The sequence below is a fragment of the Syngnathus acus genome, chromosome 5 (genome assembly GCF_901709675.1).
Source record: "Syngnathus acus chromosome 5, fSynAcu1.2, whole genome shotgun sequence".
NCBI lineage: Eukaryota > Metazoa > Chordata > Actinopteri > Syngnathiformes > Syngnathidae > Syngnathus > Syngnathus acus.
The window spans coordinates 4,330,683-4,351,407 of NC_051091.1; the positions used below are offsets into that span (position 1 = coordinate 4,330,683).

At 47.1% G+C, this 20,725-nt stretch overlaps 1 protein-coding gene across 2 annotated transcripts; it reads right to left on the reverse strand.

Moving 5' to 3' along the window:
• Positions 1-1,456: 1,456 nt before the first annotated feature.
• On the reverse strand, positions 1,457-20,576 carry ncoa3 (nuclear receptor coactivator 3). 2 transcript variants are annotated; one of them, XM_037251343.1, is made up of 23 exons: positions 20,437-20,576; positions 12,531-12,598; positions 10,646-10,750; positions 10,318-10,478; positions 9,438-9,538; positions 9,151-9,325; positions 8,838-9,029; positions 8,682-8,768; positions 8,444-8,587; positions 8,211-8,358; positions 7,655-8,139; positions 6,620-7,566; positions 6,419-6,539; positions 6,098-6,337; positions 5,765-5,977; positions 5,555-5,672; positions 5,263-5,434; positions 4,697-5,068; positions 4,342-4,509; positions 3,969-4,236; positions 3,642-3,834; positions 3,099-3,333; positions 1,457-3,005 (listed from the first exon to the last, which is right to left on the reverse strand). In XM_037251343.1, the coding sequence occupies exons 3-23, from the start codon at positions 10,729-10,731 to the stop codon at positions 2,994-2,996; spliced, it is 4,638 nt and encodes a 1,545-aa protein (XP_037107238.1). In that variant the 5' UTR covers positions 10,732-10,750; positions 12,531-12,598; positions 20,437-20,576; the 3' UTR covers positions 1,457-2,993. The 2 variants fall into 2 exon arrangements, with proteins under 2 accessions (XP_037107238.1, XP_037107239.1); XM_037251344.1 differs by lacking the exon at positions 20,437-20,576 and adding an exon at positions 14,324-14,407.
• Positions 20,577-20,725: the final 149 nt, after the last annotated feature.

The window sequence follows — 20,725 nt, forward strand, 5'->3', positions numbered from 1 at the left end:
CTGTTTTGTGACATTTTACTGGAGTTCACGAGGCCTGAAGTCCAATGACAAAGCGTCAGTCAGCTCTAAAAGTAGTTTCCCTGAGTCAGGCGTCACTTCAAGTTGCTGTTTCAATGTGTTCTGCTGTAAATCAGCATGTGCCGGCGCACGGGTTAAAAACAGGCTCTGGCTCGAAGATCGCTTGTAAGATTTATTCTGTCTCCCCGGTGCAATGTTTTTCCCATTTTCCCTGCGGTGCGATGCGCACAGCTGCGGGCCCGGCGTGGCCGCCCGGGCGCCGTGTGATTGTGTTTGTGCGATAGCTTTGTGCCAAGGGCAGGGGCGGGGGAGAGGAGGGAGGAGGCGAGGGGGGGGGCGGCCGGGCCAGACTGAGCGGCGCCGCGGCACACCTGGGGAAGTTCAGGTTAAATAGCTCCACATTCCTCAACACACAGCTGATTGAAACATTAACAAACAGTAATCCGCAGGCCAGGCCACAGATGGGCCGGGAAGCGAGCCAACACACAGACAGAGAGGCGGAGAGAGAGAGAGAGAGAGAGAGAGAGAGAGAGAGAGAGAGAGAGAGAGAGAGAGAGAGAGAGAGAGAGAGAGAGAGAGAGAGAGAGAGAGAGAGAGAGAGAGAGAGAGAGAGAGAGAGAGAGAGAGAGAGAGAGAGATAGAGACGAGAGAGAGAGAGAGAGAGAGAGGAGAGAGAGAGAGAGAGAGAGAGAGGAGAGAGAGAGAGAGAGAGAGAGAGAGAGAGAGAGGAGAGAGAGAGAGAGAGGAGAGAGAGAGGAGAGAGGAGAGAGAGAGAGAGAGAGAGAGAGAGAGAGAGAGAGAGAGAGAGAGAGAGAGAGAGAGTAGGAGAGAGCGAGAGAGAAGGAGAGGGATTCAGCCTCGCTTTGGCATAAATTCCCACACTACAAGCCCGTGATTGAGCTCTGCTACACGTCACATTTTTGCGCGCGCACACGCATCCATGCACGCGCACCTCAGGAAAATACACGACTATTTTGAGACGAATCAGAATCACAGCATTCCGAAAAGATTCGTCTTGTATTGATGAATATGACCAGCGATTGTAACGTTGCCTTTCAATAGCAAGCCACTTTTGGAAACAAGTAGCACTCTCTAGCGGTCATTTTGGGGTATTGCAGTCAAACATCAGGAGCGCTCTGTATGTCCTGCGTAGTGGGCTGTATTGTACATAGCAACATTGCCCCCTGTTGGTTCGAAACGGCACATGACTCAGCAGTTGGAACTATGGGAGGGGCAAAACAGGTATTTTTCAGAAGACAGCAATATGAAGAGTATTTAAGCTAGACACGTGAGTATTAAAATATATATATTGCATCTGTCCATTTTATTTCCGTTTGTCCTGACTCAAACCCAGAACCTCTTGCCTGTGAGGCAGCTGTGCTACCACCAGTTCACCGAGCTGTGAACCAAACGTCATTCCACAATAAATTGGCACGTAGTGGTTTCGTTTGTTTATTTTGTAAACATAATTATACCAGCTGATGTGCTGCTGATAATCATAAGTTCACAAAGTGTTTAAATAGAAATTTGTATTTACATCAATATCAACATCAACTGGAAAAAAACTGTAATATACATCCTTGTAAAATGACAGCTACTCGTATCCCAAAGATAGGAAAACAGCTCAATGATCTTTTGCGTCACTTTGCACTTCATTCAAACATTACAAAGTTCTTTTCCCCAAAAGTAATCAAATGTGGGCTTAGAATGAAGTTGTAGTTGAGCCACTGATATGTCTTGAAGTCAACCTTTCCTATTCGTGTTTAAAAACACGACGCAGTGGGGGATTCCATTGTCCTTTCTGCACAGAGCTCCGAACCCCCTTTCCGACTAAAATGCATAAACATCGTATGCATTTACAGATGGATGATATGTACCCATTTACCATCTGAATAAAATAATGTATATCATAAAAATGTACACCCGAAACCTTAGAAACTATACAAAGATGTGGAAAAATATCTTTGGATTGCGCTTGTTGAAAAGGTAGATGGTAGATTGAGCAGAAGAAGAGTCCAAAGGAAAAGGACCAAATAGCTAAAATAAACATATGAAATAAATGCACCCCACAGAAAGAGAACAACGCGAGTTGTTGTGTTGAACTGCTCACGTCCTCGTTGCACTGGAGTGAGACGTTTCGCACGTCACCCAACAAAAAAATAGCTTCACGTGACTGACAGTCCAAAGAGATTGCACTTCCACTTGTGAGCGTGGAAGCTCAAACTTTCACTTCGTCAGATCCTTGCCACAATTAAAAGTGCCTCGCTAGGACTTGAAACACACATTTACAGAAAGAAAAATTACAGCGTTTAAGGGGCATGAATAAAGGAAGGGGAAGTCCCATCAGACCTGTAAATATTTGGAAAGCTGTTAGGGAAAAAAAAATACACAAATCAACCAAATCAGCTTTTGACCTCCCGGACAAACAACGAAAACCAAAACAAGCCAGTCTCATTCTGTGTGCAATAATAGGCCTTTAAATTCATGTTTGATATATTTTGTATAATATTTACAATTCATATTCCCACATGATGTTTGAGACATCTAATACTGCAGTACCGTTTGTTTGCTTAAAACAGAGGTTGAGATGCTCACTTTCAGACAAAAAGATTATTGCTCCAATCCGCATACCATAGTAAACTGTGCTTATAGCTTCCAATGACGTTTACATGAGGTGCATCCAGATGATAAAAAAAAAAAAATTTGAAAAAAGAAATCCATAGTTGTGAAGGCATCAAATTTCTAGTAAGGCTGTAAAGATGAAGAAATATTGCATCAATCATTTTTCCCCCCATATAGAAACATCCAGCTAAAGTGCAGACAGAGCCAGTTGTACCGTTGCTCCCCATTTTTTGCTCAACACTGCCTGACATCTCCAAGTCCAGCACACTCGCACGCACTCATATGCTTGATTGCTGGAGAATATTGTTTGCGTGTGTCTCACCCCCGCCCCCCAAACGTGTTCTGCTGTGTCCTCAGCAAAACTTCTGCAGAGATAAGCGGGGGGGAAAAAACAACAGCAACAATTAGATGTGTTGTGAAACGTAGGCAAAGTTGGGCGGGGGCAAAGTGTCGCGCACCTGATCAGGTCCCATTGGCATCCGCCCCATCCCCATGGGGTTCATGCCCATCTGGCCCTGCATCGGTCCTGGCATCTGGCCCTGCATTTGATTCTGCATCTGGCCCGGCATTTGGCCCATTTGTGACGAGCCGGCACCGCCGACCGGACCGGGTCTGCCAATAGAGTTGTTCATCATCATGTTCCCAAACTGGCCCTGGTTTCCCTGCTGTGGAAACTGTTGCTGGGGGTAGGCGCTGCGGGGCACATACAAATAAATAAATGCTAAGTCCTGCATCGTAAATATACTCAAACCTTTTGCACTCCAATTTCAAAGTTTTAAGCATCACCATCATGAGCAACGTTAACATACAGTAGTCTACTAGGCCTATGTGTTGGAAACTCCTATGTCACAGTTTGGACAATTTAATATTGTTTCACAAATCTATACTATTAGTCGGTCCGTGTGTGTACTTCAGAGGATTTAATAATAAAAAATAAAAAAAGGCGTGACACTGTATAGGTCTCCTTTTTGCAGCTTCCTTATGATATTGGCAGCACATACCTTTTGCGTGGCATTCCACCCTGCGGCCAGCCCTTCATGTCTCCTGACGGGTACATGGATCCTCCCTGTGGATTTCCTTGCATTCCTGACATCATGTTGCTCTGAGCAGGTCCTCCCATCCTGCCCGTCATCATGTTTTGCGGCGGGCTGCTACTTGGAGTCATGAACGATTGCTCCCCCTGTTGGTTCATCCCTGCAGGTGTGGCAAAACAGTCCACCCATTCGACATCAACCCCATAGACTTAATTTGACTGGATAACATAACTGGCAGATGAGTTTGATCATGTTAAACCCTCAGCAAGTTTGTCTTTGTCTCATTTGACTCACCATAATTAGCACCATAGTTGAATCCCTGCTGTCCTGGCTGGTTCATGCCAGGGCCTCCCATGGTGCTGTCCATTCCTCCCGGTGCAGTGACATTTGGAGGCGGGCTGAATCCTGCAGCAGGCCCTTGCGCCTGCGCCTGCATCTGCTGCTGCTGCTGTTGTTGCTGTTGCTGCTGCTGCATCAGCATCATCATCCGCTGCCTCCTCATCTGCATGGTCATCACTTCCCTGCTGCGCTGGGCCATCATCTGAGCGTTCAGGAAACCAGGCTACACAAAAACCAAAATACACTGACTAACTTGAGAAAAACAGACTTGCATGACTTTTGTAACGGGTGCAAAATTGCCATAAGGAATTTAATGTGAAGGACATACCTGTCCACTCATCCCCGGGTGCATGGCGGCTTGCATGCCAGGTCGCATACCGGGCTGCATGCCGGGTTGCATGCCCGGTTGCATGCCGGGGCGCATGCCGGGGCGCATGGCGGGATTTCCTCCAGGAGCACTTTCCATCTTCATGCCTTGCCGGGCCTGGTTCATGAACTGTCATAGGAGATACTTTTAAAACATGCATCATTCATTACCAGGATTGATTACTTCTGATGTCGTGCTTTGCGAACTAACTGTGTAGACCACCACCCTAGGTTCAGGTTTACGCAACAGCTACCCTAAATTCAGCCAAAATTTTGCCTTGGTAATATTTCAGAGACTCCTAAGCAAGCGTGATCACCTGCGGTCCTTGAAGCCTCTGCTGTAGCTGCAGTCGAAGAGGCTTGGTGGCAGTCATCATGCGAGGTCTTATCATGTTGGCACGGGGGTTGCCCAGACCTGCCATCCCTCCCATTCCAGGGAAACTTCCGCCCTGGCCCATTTGATTCAGCATGGGGTTGAATCCTGCCGGAGGTTGGCTTGGTATCGTGCTGCCGCCATAACCAGGCTGCATGCTCATCGAGGCCGGTCCCGGGGGCCCGGGATACCCTTGGCCGTACATGGGCTTCTGCTCCAGGCCCATGCTAGAGTCTGGCCCTGTGAAAGGTTCTGGTGGGGCAGATTGAGACTGTCCTGGATCCTGGGCCTGAGGATGACCCTCGGGGCCATGGTTCTAAGGTAGAGAAGAGAGAAATGCGGAGTGACGAAGCGGGTTTCAAAAGTACAATTTTGGTACCTAAACCATGAAGCCTCTACGTAACTAACACTGAATGAAAACCAGCATTGCATTACAAATTACCAGCACTTGACAATCAATTCCTATTTTTCATTACAGTTGAAATAATCCTTCACAGGACCCGCCCATACCTGGCCAACTATTTCAGGGATACCCAGGGCTCGGTCTATTTCCTGCAAAGCAATGACGTCGGCAGTGTTCAGCAGAGAGTCCAGCTGATCCAGAAGTGCCCGCTCATCACTTTGTCCCTCACTGCTAGCCAGCGGCCCGAGAAGCTCCTCTAGGGTGTTGCCAAACTGTTCCCTGTCACAAAAAAAGATGCAAACTCACTCCTCTTACCACTGGGCGTTCGAAACAGTAGGCCATAGCCTACCTACAATCAATGGTTAGGCTGGACCGGGAAAAGACTTGTGTTATGTTTACCTGTTTGTGTGATTTTGTGATCTTTCGATCCCCATGGCAGAGTCTGGCCAAGAAGGGGACCGAGGTGTGGGGCCGTGGCCGCCAAATGGGCTCATACTCATATTGCCTTCATTGGTTCCTACAGCGGGGCAGTGAAAATATTCAAATGAATCACATGAAACCATGAAAAATGCACATATGCTTACAATCATTAACATTTGTCAAACATACCCATCTCCATAAGTTGCTGCTGCAGGATTGACCTCGTGTTTGCCGGTACGCTGTTGGAGCGGTTGATCATTGGTCCGCCCATTGGACCGGAGCGAACCATGCCCGGGTGACCCGGTCCTGTCATTGAGCTACTGTTTGACCTTTGCATGACCCATTCACCCGGCCCTGCCATTGGAGGACGTTGAGGCATCCCCGTCCCTCTGAGCATGCCTCCTGATTGACGGGAGTCAATAAGAAAACTTAGTCGCACGGCAAATACTGTCTCGGAGGCAGCAGGTTACAAGAAATGGCTGTTTTAGGGAACGCTAATTAATAAGATTTTTTTTTATTTACTTGTTGGATGGCCTCTTGGCGGACAGCCTCCAGCGGCTCCGGGAAAGCCGTTCGGAACCCCCCCAGGACGAATGGGAGCATCCATGTTCTCTTGTTTGATGAGTGATGGACAGAGGACGTTTCTTCTTGCAGCCAAGCCGACGCCCACTTGCACTTCGCCACCTATTGGCTTGGCATCCACAGACAACGCTCTTTGACAGGGGCCTCGCTGACCTGGAGTTACGGTGCCTCGATCTCCTTCTAAAAAAACAAAACAAAAAAACACTGAGGCACATTGTTCAAAATACACGACAATTTCAAGCAAAAAGATCTTTGGCTTACCAAGTAAACCGTCAGGCATGATTCCCTGTTTGTTTCCGACTTCTTTTCCTGATCTGGAATCGGGCTCAGGGAAGAAACCAGAAACATTTCTTGTTCCAAGGATGGTCTCCAGGGTCTCGACCTGAATCATTGATATGAGGAATGGTAAGCAGAACAAAAATGCTTCTTGCACTGACAAATGCTCTGAAGCTATTACTGCACCTCATCGGACGGCTCCAGCTTGACCATGGCGTCCATTGAGTAGCTCTCGGAGCTTGAGACCCCTGACCCCAGAGCTCCCCTCCCCTCCAGCTCCGGCTTGATATCAACTCCCTCTTTCGAGTCATCCTTATTGAGGAAGTAGTGACGGAGCGCTTGGGAAATCTCCTTCTTAGGACTGTGCTGCTCCTGCTTGGATTCGGATGCCCGAACCGCTCCGGCAGCCGCGGATCCCGCCTCAGATGTGCCGGACTCTAAGCTGCTCTTGCCGGTGGCTTCCGCTGTGATGCGGGCCACCTCATCCGGAGTGTTCCCATTCTTCAGGAGCTTGTGGAGAATCTTGTGCTTCTCTTGAAGTGACTGACTCGTGAAATGCCCCGCGCTACCAGAAGAGGACACTGCGCCCGTAGAGGAGGACACACCGATGGAGGACGAAGGGCTGGTAACGCCGGTTGTTCCGTCTTTGACATCCGGGGTGGAAGTAGGCCCGGAGCTCGGAGGGTGCTTCGCTGGCGCAAGCTCATCTGTTGGGGATGTGAGGAGCTGCAAAAGCTTCTTGTGGCTTTTGTCGGGCACCCGACGATGAGATTCGGCCATGTTTGGTCCCGCCTCCCTGCTCGCTTGACTGTCCGGTTTGTCCGAAGCGCACTCGCTTGAGGGGGCGTGAGGATGCTGCTCCCCTGCCGGCGGCGCCATTGAGCTCGCTGGGCTCTTTGAGTCGCAGTGGGATGGGAGGCTGGATTTGCAGGCTCCACCTGGAACCTGGTTGGTGGAATTGATGCTCGGCGAGCTGTCAGGCTTGTGCGTGCTCGGGGAAGTAAGGGGGGAGGACAACGGATTGCCCACACCCTCACTGATGGCTTGCAGAGCATTCAAGGAGCTGCTGGAGAAATTTGTGGTCCCGCCTCCTGAGTTAGTCGGGTGGCTGGAGCCCATGGGAGAATTCAAACCTATGAACGCCGCCGCAAAGAGAGCACATGAGCTCGATAAATGTGCGACAATTACAATTCTGAAAGGGTATGAGATTGTGGTTCGTACCTCCAGGAGAGAAGGGGCTGGCGCCCATCTTGGGACTTCCCCTGACTCGGGGTGAACCCATGACATTGTGCGGGGGACCGTTTATACCCGGACTGGCCTGCGGGGGACTGGTCATTCCCATCCCGTATCCTCCGCCTCCAGATCCGCCCCCGTGGAACGGAGCCATCTGTTGATGTTGGTGCTGATGCTGGTGATGCATCCCGTGGTGGCCCATCTGATTCATCTGCCCCATTTGGTTCATGCTGTTCATGGAATTGATTGGACCCATGTTGTTCATTTGATGCATGGGGTTCATTGGATTCATGCGGTTGCCCCCAGTGTACTGGGGCGCCCCTCTTTGGGACATGTTTCCTTGGTCGGCCATGCCGTAAGCCATGTTCATGCCTCCGCCAGACGCCATGTTCATCTGCTGGTTGGGATTGTTCACAGCCATGCTTGGAGGCCTCGTGCCTCCTACTTGGTTTCCACGATAGCTATTCTGCTCTCTGAAAGATGACAGAAAAACTACGGTGAGACAACCCGTGCGCTTTCATCCAAAACGCAATGTCATTTTCACCTCTGAAGCAAATGAGTGGAGAGAAATGAGTGTGGTTCGTTGGTGTTGGGATTCCTGCAGAGGTCACTCCGAGTCTGGGCTGTGACGGGTGTGCCGTCAGCGAGGGAGAAGCGGTAGAGTGGCGTCTCCGCATGCCCATTGTGGAACGCTGTCGTGAAAAGGAGCGAAGAAAAGGATTTACAAAGCTGACAGGCATACAGTCGGAATGAAGTCGCGCATGTAGAAATACAAACCGTCTTGATAGTGACGTTTGTAAGACCACGGTTGGCCATCGCTTCGACTCAGGAACATCTGTATGCAGCGCCGCACCAGGTCCTCCCAACCGGGACGCATTGTGGTGTGAAGAGTGCTATGCTGCTCAATTTCAATGAGTTTACCTAGGATTTTACAGGTCAAAAAATTAGCTGTCGTATTTCCCGTTATGCCATTTCACATTTGCGCCGCATCGGAAAGAAAGACAAGCAACCTTACCGGACAGCTCGTGGCGTGTGCTAAAGCGCTCGGTCCTCTCCAGTGCTGTGATGCGTCGGGCCACGCATATCATACATGACTGTAGATCTGAAGAAAGAGACAATGTAACTTCATTTGGGTCAAGTCAAGGCTTTGCGGGACGTTGGATTTAGATACCTTCCCCTTCCTCCATCATGGCCCGGGGCTGAGTGAGAGCAAAACACTGCATGGTCTCGTAGCGCTGTCCAGTGGGCCTGTCTTCTGCCAACCCATGACTTTGACCGTGGACCGAGTTAACCAACATGCGACAGTTGAACGTATGGCTCTTCTGTCTGGGTGCCTCTCCCGCCCAAGATGCCCCATTTGGAACTACGACAGGTGATTTAAAAACAGCTCGTGAGTGACCACGCTAACATTTTTGGAATTGTGTTTCCAGATCCGTCAGATGTTTCACTCCATCATACTCGTTCATGTGTAATTCGTATCTCACCAGTAGATTTGGGTAAGTTTTTGTGGAACGCCTCCCGGTCATCATCATGAATGATGTTGTACACGCTGGTGTTGATGAGCTCCTCCTGTTTGTACAGAAGGTATTGTGTCACATTGTCGGACACAAATACGATGCTTCCTTCTCGGTTCACCACAAAAAGGAACCCGTCGAGAGCCTGGAAACAACAAGAAGTGGAGAATTAGGAACGTACAAACCCTTTTCGAGTTGACTTGCAAAGAGGACATTGATAGACGTGATGGATTTTTTGGCCCAGGTGAGGAACTGACCTGTAAAAGCAGGGGTCCCAGGTGGTCTTTGTCAATGACCCCTTGACCAGTAGAAGACACATCCGCCTTCTGGACATCATCAGCACTGCAGTAGTTTTTACCTAAGAAGACATTGTGCAGCCACTATGAACAAAAACCGCCATTTACAGTCATCTCTTACGCTTGAAAGTTTAAGAGGAATTTAAAGTGTATACGTTTCATTTAAAGTCGACGTCCTGTTTATGATCGTGAAGCGCCAACTTGATCTATTGATTACAATACAATGTGATATCTTTGTCTCACCACCAGGTGGCAGCACGAGCCACAGAGGCATCCTCAACATACCTTTCTATTTTTAAATTCAGCATGTGTCTGAGACTTTGTTCGACAGCCCTCAATATGGTAGGGCTATCGCTGGGGCTAAGACACAAAATAGAATAACCTTGGAATAAATATCCGTTGGCACTTAAGCAGTTACGTGTGATTGGGAAGATGAGCGTCACTTTCTGAGGGGATATAGGGTGTGGAGGAGGAAAAGATTTGTTGAAGCAAAACTATTTCAAATTTGCAAAATCTCCCTTGAAAATGGCTCGGAGAGATTCCAGCGCATCATTCTTCTCCGATGGGAGGCGGGGTTTGTCTCTGACAGCCTTGAGCCATGACCACCAAGCATTGGTCTCAATTACTGGTGTTCATTTCACCCCGATGACACAGCCAAACTGGCTGTGGATCTGAGTGAGGCCTGGCCCTGAACCAAAAGCGCCACTTCATCACCAGCATCATCTGCTCTGCAGGAGGCTATTCGATCTTTCCCAACCATATTCACTTTCAATTCTCCAAAGGCAAATAAGGACGATACAAATTGCATAGCGCGCCGCCGCCGCGTGCGCTCAGCCCGTACCTTGCTCTTTGATTTGTCGGATCTGCCGCACAGTCTCCTTGAGAATTGCACATTTGTCAGGCTTCACGTTGAAGCTATCAATGTTAGAGAGGTTAGCGGAGATGAGCTCAGCCAGCTCCTCGATGTACTTGGTCTCCTGTTCCCGTCGACGCTTGTCACACCTGCCGGGGCGCCAAGTGGATTAGACATGTTGCCAAGACAACCTCACCACCCCGTCAGTCGGCGCAGTAAACTGCTCAGATAGTTGCAAGGCAGCACAAACAGAAGCGTAGTACCCGAAGCGCTCGCCAACAAATTCAAATCGCTCCCGAAACGCCAAAGCACTCACCCGATGCCCGGCGTGTCGCAGGTGGACAGTTTCCGTTTGCGGTCCGAGCACAGCGGCTCCAACGGGTTGTCTCCTATGCCACTCATTGTCAGAGCATATCAGCACCTGGAAATTTACAAGCACGCGTCTTAGCGCGGGTCCGCTCACAAACAAAAGGGTTCAATAAATCAAACGCTGAATGAGCTGGGAGTGTGTTTTACGTGCACTTGTTCAATCTGATCAAAGGAGAAGTGTCCTGTGATGTCAGGAGAAAATATGTCAAACCTCAGGCAAACCTTGAAAGCCTGGTGTCAAGTTGAGGTAAAAGGGGGGGGGGGGAACAACAACAAACTCCCTAAGCAACTGAGGTTATAAATGAAATGACTTCCATGGGAAGAGCAGATTCCTCCTGATTTATGGGGGGAGACTATCCAGTTAGTAAAGCAGCCTTGGTTCTTGATGGGAATGAAATCTCATCTGTTCCACTGCGAGGAGCGACTGACGATGATGTGGTGATTTGAAGCCTCGGGGGAGATGGGTCATCGTGCGTTCAGCCAGATTGCCCGCGAGAAGGGCACCACCGCTCGCTCGCTCCACATATACATGCTGCTGCTGCTGCTGCTGCTGCTATACAAACCCTTTGGAGTACACGTACACGCTCAGGCATGCCGCAACACAGCGGGTAAGAGAGATGAATGCTAGGAGCGAGTCAGGCACGCTACTCTGCAGGACTATATGAGCAACAACAAAAAAAAAGAAAAGCACACATTTCTCAATCTCGTGTAACGTAGACCTGGTCTTCAGCATTTCAGGGACTAGCAAATATCCCTTTGATGCATTTTATTGACTTAGCTTTGCACCACTTGGCTACATCCGTTCTTCCCTCCAACTGCTCTTTCTCTGCATGCCATCCTCAGACAATCCCTCCCTTCTCTCCCTTGCCTGAGTATACTATTCAGCTCAGTATTTTTATATTTACTCAGCATTTCTCTCATAAGGGCAGGTCAACGATCACACTGTCACATTTGCAATAGAGCGCAGTGGCAAGGGAAAAACCCAACTGATCTTTTGGCTCGCTGAGATGCAAAGAATGATCTGGTGACTCTGCTCTGAATTCATTTCTATCGCCCTGCCCCAATTCTGACCCCCTCACAGTTTGCAACCTTGTTCCCCAGTCCGTAAGGGTCACACTCCTCCTTCCTATCCCCGCCGACATACAAAATTTCGTCCTATCCTCGGTGGGCTATAAACGCACAGGAACAAGCCGTCTTTCAGCACAAAAGGAGTGAGCTCATTCCCGAGTCGAAAAGTGGAAAACGGATGAGAGCAATTATGCAACTCCAGCTCCACACTTGCAGGCTAGAACATGCAGCTAGGTCACCCACCACCACAACTACTTCTACCGCAGATTCACACAAGTAAACCTCACACTCTCACACTGTAAATCTTTATTTCTGTCTACCTTTCATAGGCCCAACACTAATTTCCCTTGCTTTGCTCCACTATGACTTGCTGCCTTGGGCTAAACTCCAGTCTTACTTTCTTCCTTCCTGATTTCTGCCCTGGGGCTCACCTCTCCAGCAATGGAGAAAGAAAGATGACATCAACCTACAGACAGCATCACACAATGGAACAAAGAAAACGAGAAGAAGCTAGGAGCCTTTCTTAGAATCGAGCATTACATAGTAGGTTGTGGCTTTTCATTCTCGTTTCAAGGAAACAAGTTTTAACACGTTTTTAACAACAAAATGTTGTTTTCTAACACGATACATGGCAGCTAGGAGACAAGCAAAAATGTATCCAATCAGTTTGTCTACTGGTATCAATCAGCTTGTATTTAGTCTGCCAGTTCATTTGTATTTTGTCTGGCATCTCTGTATTTTATTTTATTTTTACATATTCTCACCTTGGTGTTTAAACTCCCCAGTCAAGATCCATCCGGTTCCCTGGGCAACTTCAATGTGCTGACATGGCCTGAAAAAGTAGACAAAATTCTCAAATGTAACCTTTGTACGGTTTCGCGTGACAGAAATTCATTGGGATAAAACGATTTTTCAAATTTAGCGAGAAAGCCACAGTAAGTTGCATCCTGTTTGCTTGGTTGCTCAGCTTGTTCCACTGCGTCATCACTTCCCTTTCCTGGAAGTGTGCCCACTGCCATTTCATCCACCCAATTTACATACTGCCGCTAATCGGGCCAGTTGTTTCCAGTCATTTGGGTTTCCACTCATGTTTTGTCACCAAAACGAGTTTGGTAAGCATAAATAGTTGAATAAATGAGCAACAAATTCCCAATTGCAATGTACCTTGGTTTGTGTAATCAAATTCTGTTGTTAGTTTTCAGTATACTTTGTACTCACAAAATATATTTAAAAGAACACAGAACCCATAAAAAAAAATAAAAAGATTGGTAATGAGAAAAAAAAAATCTGTGACTAAAAAGCTAAACCTCCAGTATGTGTGGGTCCACAGTACTCGTATAACGCTTCGATGCGTGTTGCTTCAGCACAGACCAAATGATTCCTGAACCTCGAGCTGTTGCTGAGCTCATGCCACCGCTAAATAATTGAGCAGGAAGAACACGCACTTAACCGCTGAACTATTTGTGCCATCTTTTGCACTCGTGCCACAATTCAAATCTCAGGGAAAAGTCGCCCGGCATAGTAAGCACATTTCCTGTATGCAAATTGCCACCTAATTTTTCTATGTGCTCTGCTTAATAACATGACACAATAAAGGTTTCTCTGCTAGCTTCATAGCACTCACGCGTCACAAAGCATTTTTTTTCCCCCTTTGTCAGCACAACTAGTGTTACTTGTTTTGCAGGATAATAACTGAATTTTCTGAACTAAAACTGACTTGTTTCCACTTCTGATTCCCCCCCCAATTTACACCTTGTAGCTGAACTGGCTGTGCTACTGCTGCAGAGTTCAGAAGAGCAGCAGTGTCACGGAGTCAGTACCAGAATAGTGAAGAGGACATTCCTGCTCAGCGGAACTAAAAGCCTGAAACTTGAGCTCTCCAAGACAATGACTTGTGGGCCAACAATAAACACGGACACACCCTAAACAAACTGGGGCGTACGCACACAAACACGCAATTGCAACCTCACAAAATCACCGCCAATTTATTGGAAACTGGCACCACCACGCAGCAGAGGTAAGCAAGAGTGGCTCACAGCAGAGTTTTTGCGGTGGACTTTTGTTTCAGGCCATCCTGTGCTCAACGGCGACTTCCTCCACATTGAGAGAAGAAAAAAAAAAAAAAATGGACAATACAAAACCCAAACATGATAGTTGGATTTCTCTTCAGACAAGATCTCCACTGCTCTATGAGAGCTTGGGACCTTAGGTAGAAAAAGGAAACCCAAAATGACTTCCTGCGTTTCTTCGAACAACATCACTCCCTGCTTACATGCAAGTCAGCGGCAGAACAATCACAAACAAATTGCATTCGAGAACTTGACCCTCGTACGCGGACAAAAATGGCAAGGCCTTGCCAATATGGTTAAACATTGCTTTGAAGCAGAAAGTGTAACACAAGTGAATGCGGTAGAAACGATCAACACGCTAATATAAACGGCGGTGCGCTAGATCAATTCCAATGCTGCTGATATTTAGTATTCATAGTCATCATCATCGGTTTAAAGTCCGCTTTCCAGGCGCCGCTGGGTTGGACTGTAGTGGCAAAAGCAAATACCGTGTTTGGAAAGAACAGGTATTTGTCCTCCTTGTGTTTGCGCTTTCCTCTCTGGAAGTGCAAAGTCGACGGATGACAGCAGCAAGGGAGGGGGGAATATTTCAAAGCGAAAGGAAACTGCTTTTATGTAAGCATTTTTTTACAGGAAAAAAAAAATGCCAGCAAACATGCTGCCGGTAAGCAGCGTAAACATCTTTCAATTTTCTCACGAAAAATGAGACGTTCAGAAAAAAAAACTGGGGGTAGAATTGAAGGTGGAAACAAAGAGATTGAAGATTCAAGCGTGTGTGTGTGTGTGTGTCTCACACAACTATCCATCATTCATGCTGACAAAGAAAAGAAAGAAACAGGACAGGACCCACGTGGACTGTGATTCAACCGCAGAACTTAAAAAAATGCTACTGCGCTGTTATGAGCTAATCAAGCAATCTTTTTCTTAAACGCTCCACACCGGTTTAATAGTAAAGTGGATATCGAGGAGAACATGGAAGAGAGAAAGAAAAGCAGCCCAGTGATGGCACCAAGCTAATATGGTGGAAATGCTAACTGGGCTTTTATCAGAGCAGCCAGCGTTGGATCGGCGTGATCACGCAAACCTCTGCTGCATCTGCAAATAAAAAATCTCATGCTGCCCCAGATCATTTAGAGTGAAGACGTGTCAGCCATTATGAATATTTGATGCCGGTTCTGAAAATGAGAAAAAAAAGAAAGACAACAATATTGAGCCGAGAGGAATTGCTTGGATTGAGAAGTGTGCGCGTTCATATTTCACATTGTCATTTTCAGTCTGCGGCGCTCTCTCCCAGTGCATTTTCTCTCCACCCACACTGCGCTCTCCACCCCTTCCCCCCACGTTCCTGTTGGACTGGTGGAGTAAACACAGGAAGAGAGCGGGCTCTGTTCCACCATGCCAGAGCTGAGGCTGGGCGTTCCTGCAGCGCTCCTGCGCCGGGGTCAAAAGTTTACTGTGGTTTTCGTTTCACCTTTCCTCAGCCAATCGCGGCGCGACACTGTCGTGCGTGAACCCTGACCCCTGCAAAGAATTGTACTCAAAAGATGGTCTGACGCCAGTTTCACCCCAGCTCCGTCTCCCGGTCTTCGTTCTTTTCCTTTTCTTTTAACGGGCTGGTTCACAGAGTGAAAGATTCTCTGGTTCCTTCTGCCCGGCCAATGTTCAAAAATAAAAAGGCGGTGCGATTGCGAGGACGGAGAAACACGTGCGTGTGCACGCCCATTGGTGCATAAAATGGTGCTTTTGTTTTTGACTTTGTGACACAATCTGAAGTATGATTAAGTCTGTGCTGACGATTCTATTAAGTGGTGAGCAAGCAAGGAAAAATGTTTACCAATCAAATGGCCTTAAATGGTGTTAGCATTCAAACAAAACATCATAGACGGACCAAACGATTCTGGTCTATGAACTCGGGCCAGAAACGGGACTTTTTCAAGATGGGCCGTACAATGTCATCATTCACTATTATACGCCGGGCCCTTTCAGACACTGACAAGAGGGACGGAGAAGCCAAAGCAAAATGGTTCCACCCCTGCAGAGACATGCCGTTTGGTTCAAATCTATTGCTGCAGTTTTCCGGTTGTGAGCTTTGACTTGAGAACTTACATTAGCACTCCGGGCAAAATTGAGTACTAATTTTAACAAAGTGACAAAATTCCTTTCGCTTCAAACTGCGTGGTTGCCGGAAAACAAAACAACAAAACAACCAAATGAGACTGCACTACCCTTTACTATAGTGTTATATTCGTTGTAGTGAAGATGAGCTTTGACCATCTCGGCGTCCAAGGCACAATACAGTGCTGTAAACTAAGACCGTGTTTACATGACAATGACCTTGCGAATGACTGAGAGGTTCCACATCTACCCGCAAACTCAAGTCCCGCAGTTGCCAGTGTAACTCCAAAATCAAAACAAGAGTCTCACCGAGCGCCATAAATCGTCACCTGCCTGGGAGTGCAAATGCAACGGTTCATTTTTGTCCGGAGTTTGCTTGAAAATAACGGGTAAACTACAGGGAAAAAAAAAGAGAGGAGGAAGAAAAGTTGAAAAGTTCATCTCAAAACGACAGCCTATTTTTCTTAACTGTTTCTCTCCCCTCGTCGTCGCTCGGCTCCCTTTCTGCCAAAGGAGGCCGAATGAGAGCATCTGGTAGCAGTTATGACACAAACCAAACTTGTCGCTCTTTCGGTCTCTTCCCCCAAAGCGTTTCTTTGTGAACAAAACACAAACAAGGTCTTGCTCGGGTTTTACAATAGTAACAAAAGTCGAGCCGGGGAGACCCCTCCCCCCCCAACTGGCTTGTTCAGGTGAACTCATTTTATGAGCATTCTTTAGCTTGGGGGGTGGCGGGAGTTAAAGGAGAGTTGAAGTTAAAGAGGAAGGGCAAGGAGAGGAGGGGGACAAAGCTCTTGGCACCCCCTCTGCCAATAAACTCTTGCCTTGGTCCAATCAGCGACGACTACGGAGAGTTAACGGTTCCAAATCCTGGCCGGTTATAAACTGGAATTGGGTGCAATGATTGCTTCAGGCTGCCCGTTTGGCTTTGAGACGTGTGCATGGCTCACATATGGCTCGGCTTGCCTGACGCTCGGCTATGACCACAGAGTTGAAGATAAGGGGAATCGATGAGATGCGACAAAACGAAAAATAAAAAAACAGTCCGAGTGCAAACTACACCTCCTGGTCAGACTCAATTCCGAGAGTCGGCAGTCGCGAAGAACAATCTGGTATGAGGCGCTCTCCTCATACCCGCACTTGTTTGGGCGAAGTCGCGCTAAATGTTTCAGCAGTGGAAACACGCCTGTCTTGTTAGGCCGTTTTCTATATTTAGCCGGGAGGACGAAAGCAGAGGAAGCAAAGCTACCTGTTGAGGATTCACAAGAGAAAGAAAACTTTTGAGGAACGCAAGTAGTGATGGCAAAATGTCAACCATGCAAACAATTTGCGTTTTCCCTGAACACGCAGTCGTACAGTTTGAAACAATTCAGGCAGACAATCCGGCTGGGCTGATTCCGAAACCCGCAGTATTTGCGCCTGACAAAAAGTGCAAGGAGTCATATTTCAATTAGGGGATACAATCAGGCTTTCCTTTCAGCTCCGTGTTGTCACGACTACTGTGACTCCGGCTCATCCGCACTGTGGTAATTTAAGGTCAAGTCTGCTGAACATGGTCCGGGGAGGGGGGGGTATTTTTATATTGATGCAGAACCAATCCAAAACATCCAAGTCATTTTTTGAAAATCAATTATATTTCAGTATGAGACACCAAAATGTTTTTAGGATCGTAGCCCAAATAGTGAAGAAAAGAGTGGCAGAAATCAGCAGCAGCAGCAGAAAACCAAGTGGCTGTGACTTGTCAGTGAAGTGAAAACAAAAACGCAAAATGAGAAGGGGGCAGGCACCAGCAGAGAATAAAGACAGACAGTGTTTCAGACTTTCCAAAGAGAAATCACTTGTGGGGGACAATCGTGTGCTTACATGCACTAAGATAAACAAAATCGTTGAAAACATCGCCGTACTGCAATCAAAATGCTCACGTCTATACTTTGACGTATAAATTCAGGTTCCATTATTTTAAAGGAGTCCCTGTTAACACAATGAACCCTTTGTAAAAATAAAAAAGAAGATGTACAGAGCTAGAAAGTTTTTCTATCCTACCAGTTAGCGACTAGCAATTAGCATCGCAAATACACAGTAAACTGCATCACGTTTGGCTCCTCCGCACAGCAGCTTGGCATTTACATGAAATGAAACTTTGCGTTATCGCGCTTATCTCTGTCCCAGTCTTTCGGTCTCTGCTGAGGAACGCGGACTAACGCTGAAGGAATTCTACCGATTCAAAAATGCAGTTTGACAGAAGCAAATTGGAGCCGGCTATCAAAAATAGAGCCGCCACACCTACGTGGAAGGCTCTGCCCTTGTTTTAATGACCTCCTTGCTGATACCGCTCAAACTTGGAAACATACACTTACAAAGCCGCAGTTAACGATTATCAGAGTTACACTTCAGGAATCACTGTATAATATGAACAGGCAACCTAGAATACCAAACAACACAAGTGAACTCAAGTATGCAATTTGAGCATTTTAAGAAAATAAACCAAATGGTGTGATGTAAGCAAAGAAGTTGAACACTTTTGTGGCTCTCATGAGAAAACGTGATAAGTTAATGAATTATTGAGAGCACAGGGCCTGACAGACAAAGAGCCAAAGCCGTGCATCCCGCTCACTTCTTCACCCCATCTGCAGTCAAAGAATGCCCCCAAAGATTGATTCATTGTTAACACAGCCTGACACCCTGTGTGAGGGAGAAAGAAAGCGCCAGATAAAAGGACAGAGAATGGGGGACAGGGGGCTCCATTTACCAAGAATATGAGCAGAAGCAGTCCACGGGACCCATTCCCACAGTGATCATTTTGCCACTTTCGAAAATACCACGTATGTGGGCATGAGTAATGACATTGCGTCAGTTTCAAAATGAACAGCAAATCCCCTCTCAGGAACATTGTTCCTCATTTCCAAGCTAGACACAATTGGAATGCCTGCATTATTGATATAGCGCAGCTATACGCAGACTTTCTGCATTGACTTACATAAGCAGGACATTTTCTGCAAGAGAGGAGCAAATTTACGGCAGTGCTTTAAATGTTATTTGATTCCAGGTAGACATGCGCAAATTGAGCAGGCAAAGAGAGCGAAAGTAGAGTGACAAAAGCTTAGATGCTTTGACACACATACACAAATATTTGGCCTTATATATGTTTACACCTCCTGTCAGCAGCATTAAGCAAGACACATAACTGCAGTCAATGTTACTCTGAGTGAACTTGGCGGAGGGCTGCTTGGATACTCAGTCGGGGGACGTTTTTGTGCCATAAATGGATAAATACCTTTAGTGCCATGTTTAAAACCAGAACAACAAGTGCCCGCCCGCTATCCAATTCAAAATCTCTATTTTCAAAACAATTGTTAAAATGCATGTGGACTTCCTTTTGAACAAAATGAAAGTGGAATGATGACACATTCCACGTGTGTCATTGATTTTAATGTACTTGAATGCAATGTACAGCAAGAACAAATAAGTAAGTTAGCACAATTTCTTCTTTTTGGGGGGGGGGAGGACCTTCAACGCTGCACGTCCACCTGAAATCTTTAATCTCCCCCTGCACCGAGACACATCCTCTCCTGCTCTCCATATACAACAAAATGTCCTTCTACATGTGATTTAGCAGCAATTCAAACCAACATGACGAGCCGTTATGCCAACTATTACACTCATGGCATGTGCAATTTCAGCGAAGCCAAGCAAATAATAAATTACAGATGCTTTGGAATCCAGCTGAGCCAGATCAAGTTTGCTTGCCAGCTCTGGGGACAAGTGACCCAGTGGTGATTTTTAAAAACGACAAATTAGTCCTACTTTATTTTCTGCCATGAATGTATGCATTTTAGTGATGGTAGTCGTAAAACCGCGACAGGAGTACCGTTCGCGTATGTGGGGTGATATTGGTCCAGTCAACAAAAAACAATACAGCTAGTCAGTTTATAACACATTACAACCTAACTGATGTGTACCAAGCTGTGTGAGTGGACAATTTCTCCCGTTCGACTAAAAAGCAAGGCAAGGCAAGACAAGCTGGCTGGCCGGCTAAAAATACTGCACCCCCCTGGAGCCACCCCGATGTGCTGTGTAAAATGTCAAGCGGTGCCAGAGATAAACAATAACCGAACACAAGAATGTCCCACACATGAACGCAACGGTGAGTATCGCCACCGATCGTATTGCACCCGGTGAACAAGACATCTTATCCGCTAAAGTTTGTACACGGACCGCGCGTGCAGAAAGACAGGAACGAATTCTTCATTGAAAACGAGGGCAGCAATCGATGTATTCGAAGCAGAATTGATTTGGCAGATAAAAGCAAATAATTGTGAATGCAAAGGTGGCTTCGTTGTATCGCGACAGCTTAGGGACTAGTCTGCTTCGGAAACGGGGCTACACCGACTGCCCGTGTGACAAACGTTCACAGTCGAACGCGCGATAGCAACAGGGTTCGAAAGTCGCTCGCTGATGATGGTAAAACTATTCCGAATGAACTCACCGGCGTCGACGTTTTCATTGAAAAAGCAGTTTCTTTTCCATCTCTACAAACTCTCCGCCATCTTCGGAAGGACCGTGTTTGTTTAAATGGGAAACACTCCCAGACGGAGAGCCAGCTTGTGGGCAGAGCCACATTGCATTCTGGGAAATGGAGTTGTTTTGCCTTTGCACGCCGCAGAAATTACGACTTTTCTCGACACGTACACACAATAAGATGATATGATTTGCACCGGCAGATATTATAAGTAGGGGTTTAAATATGTATTTATAGCGTGTCGGTAAGGCAGGTT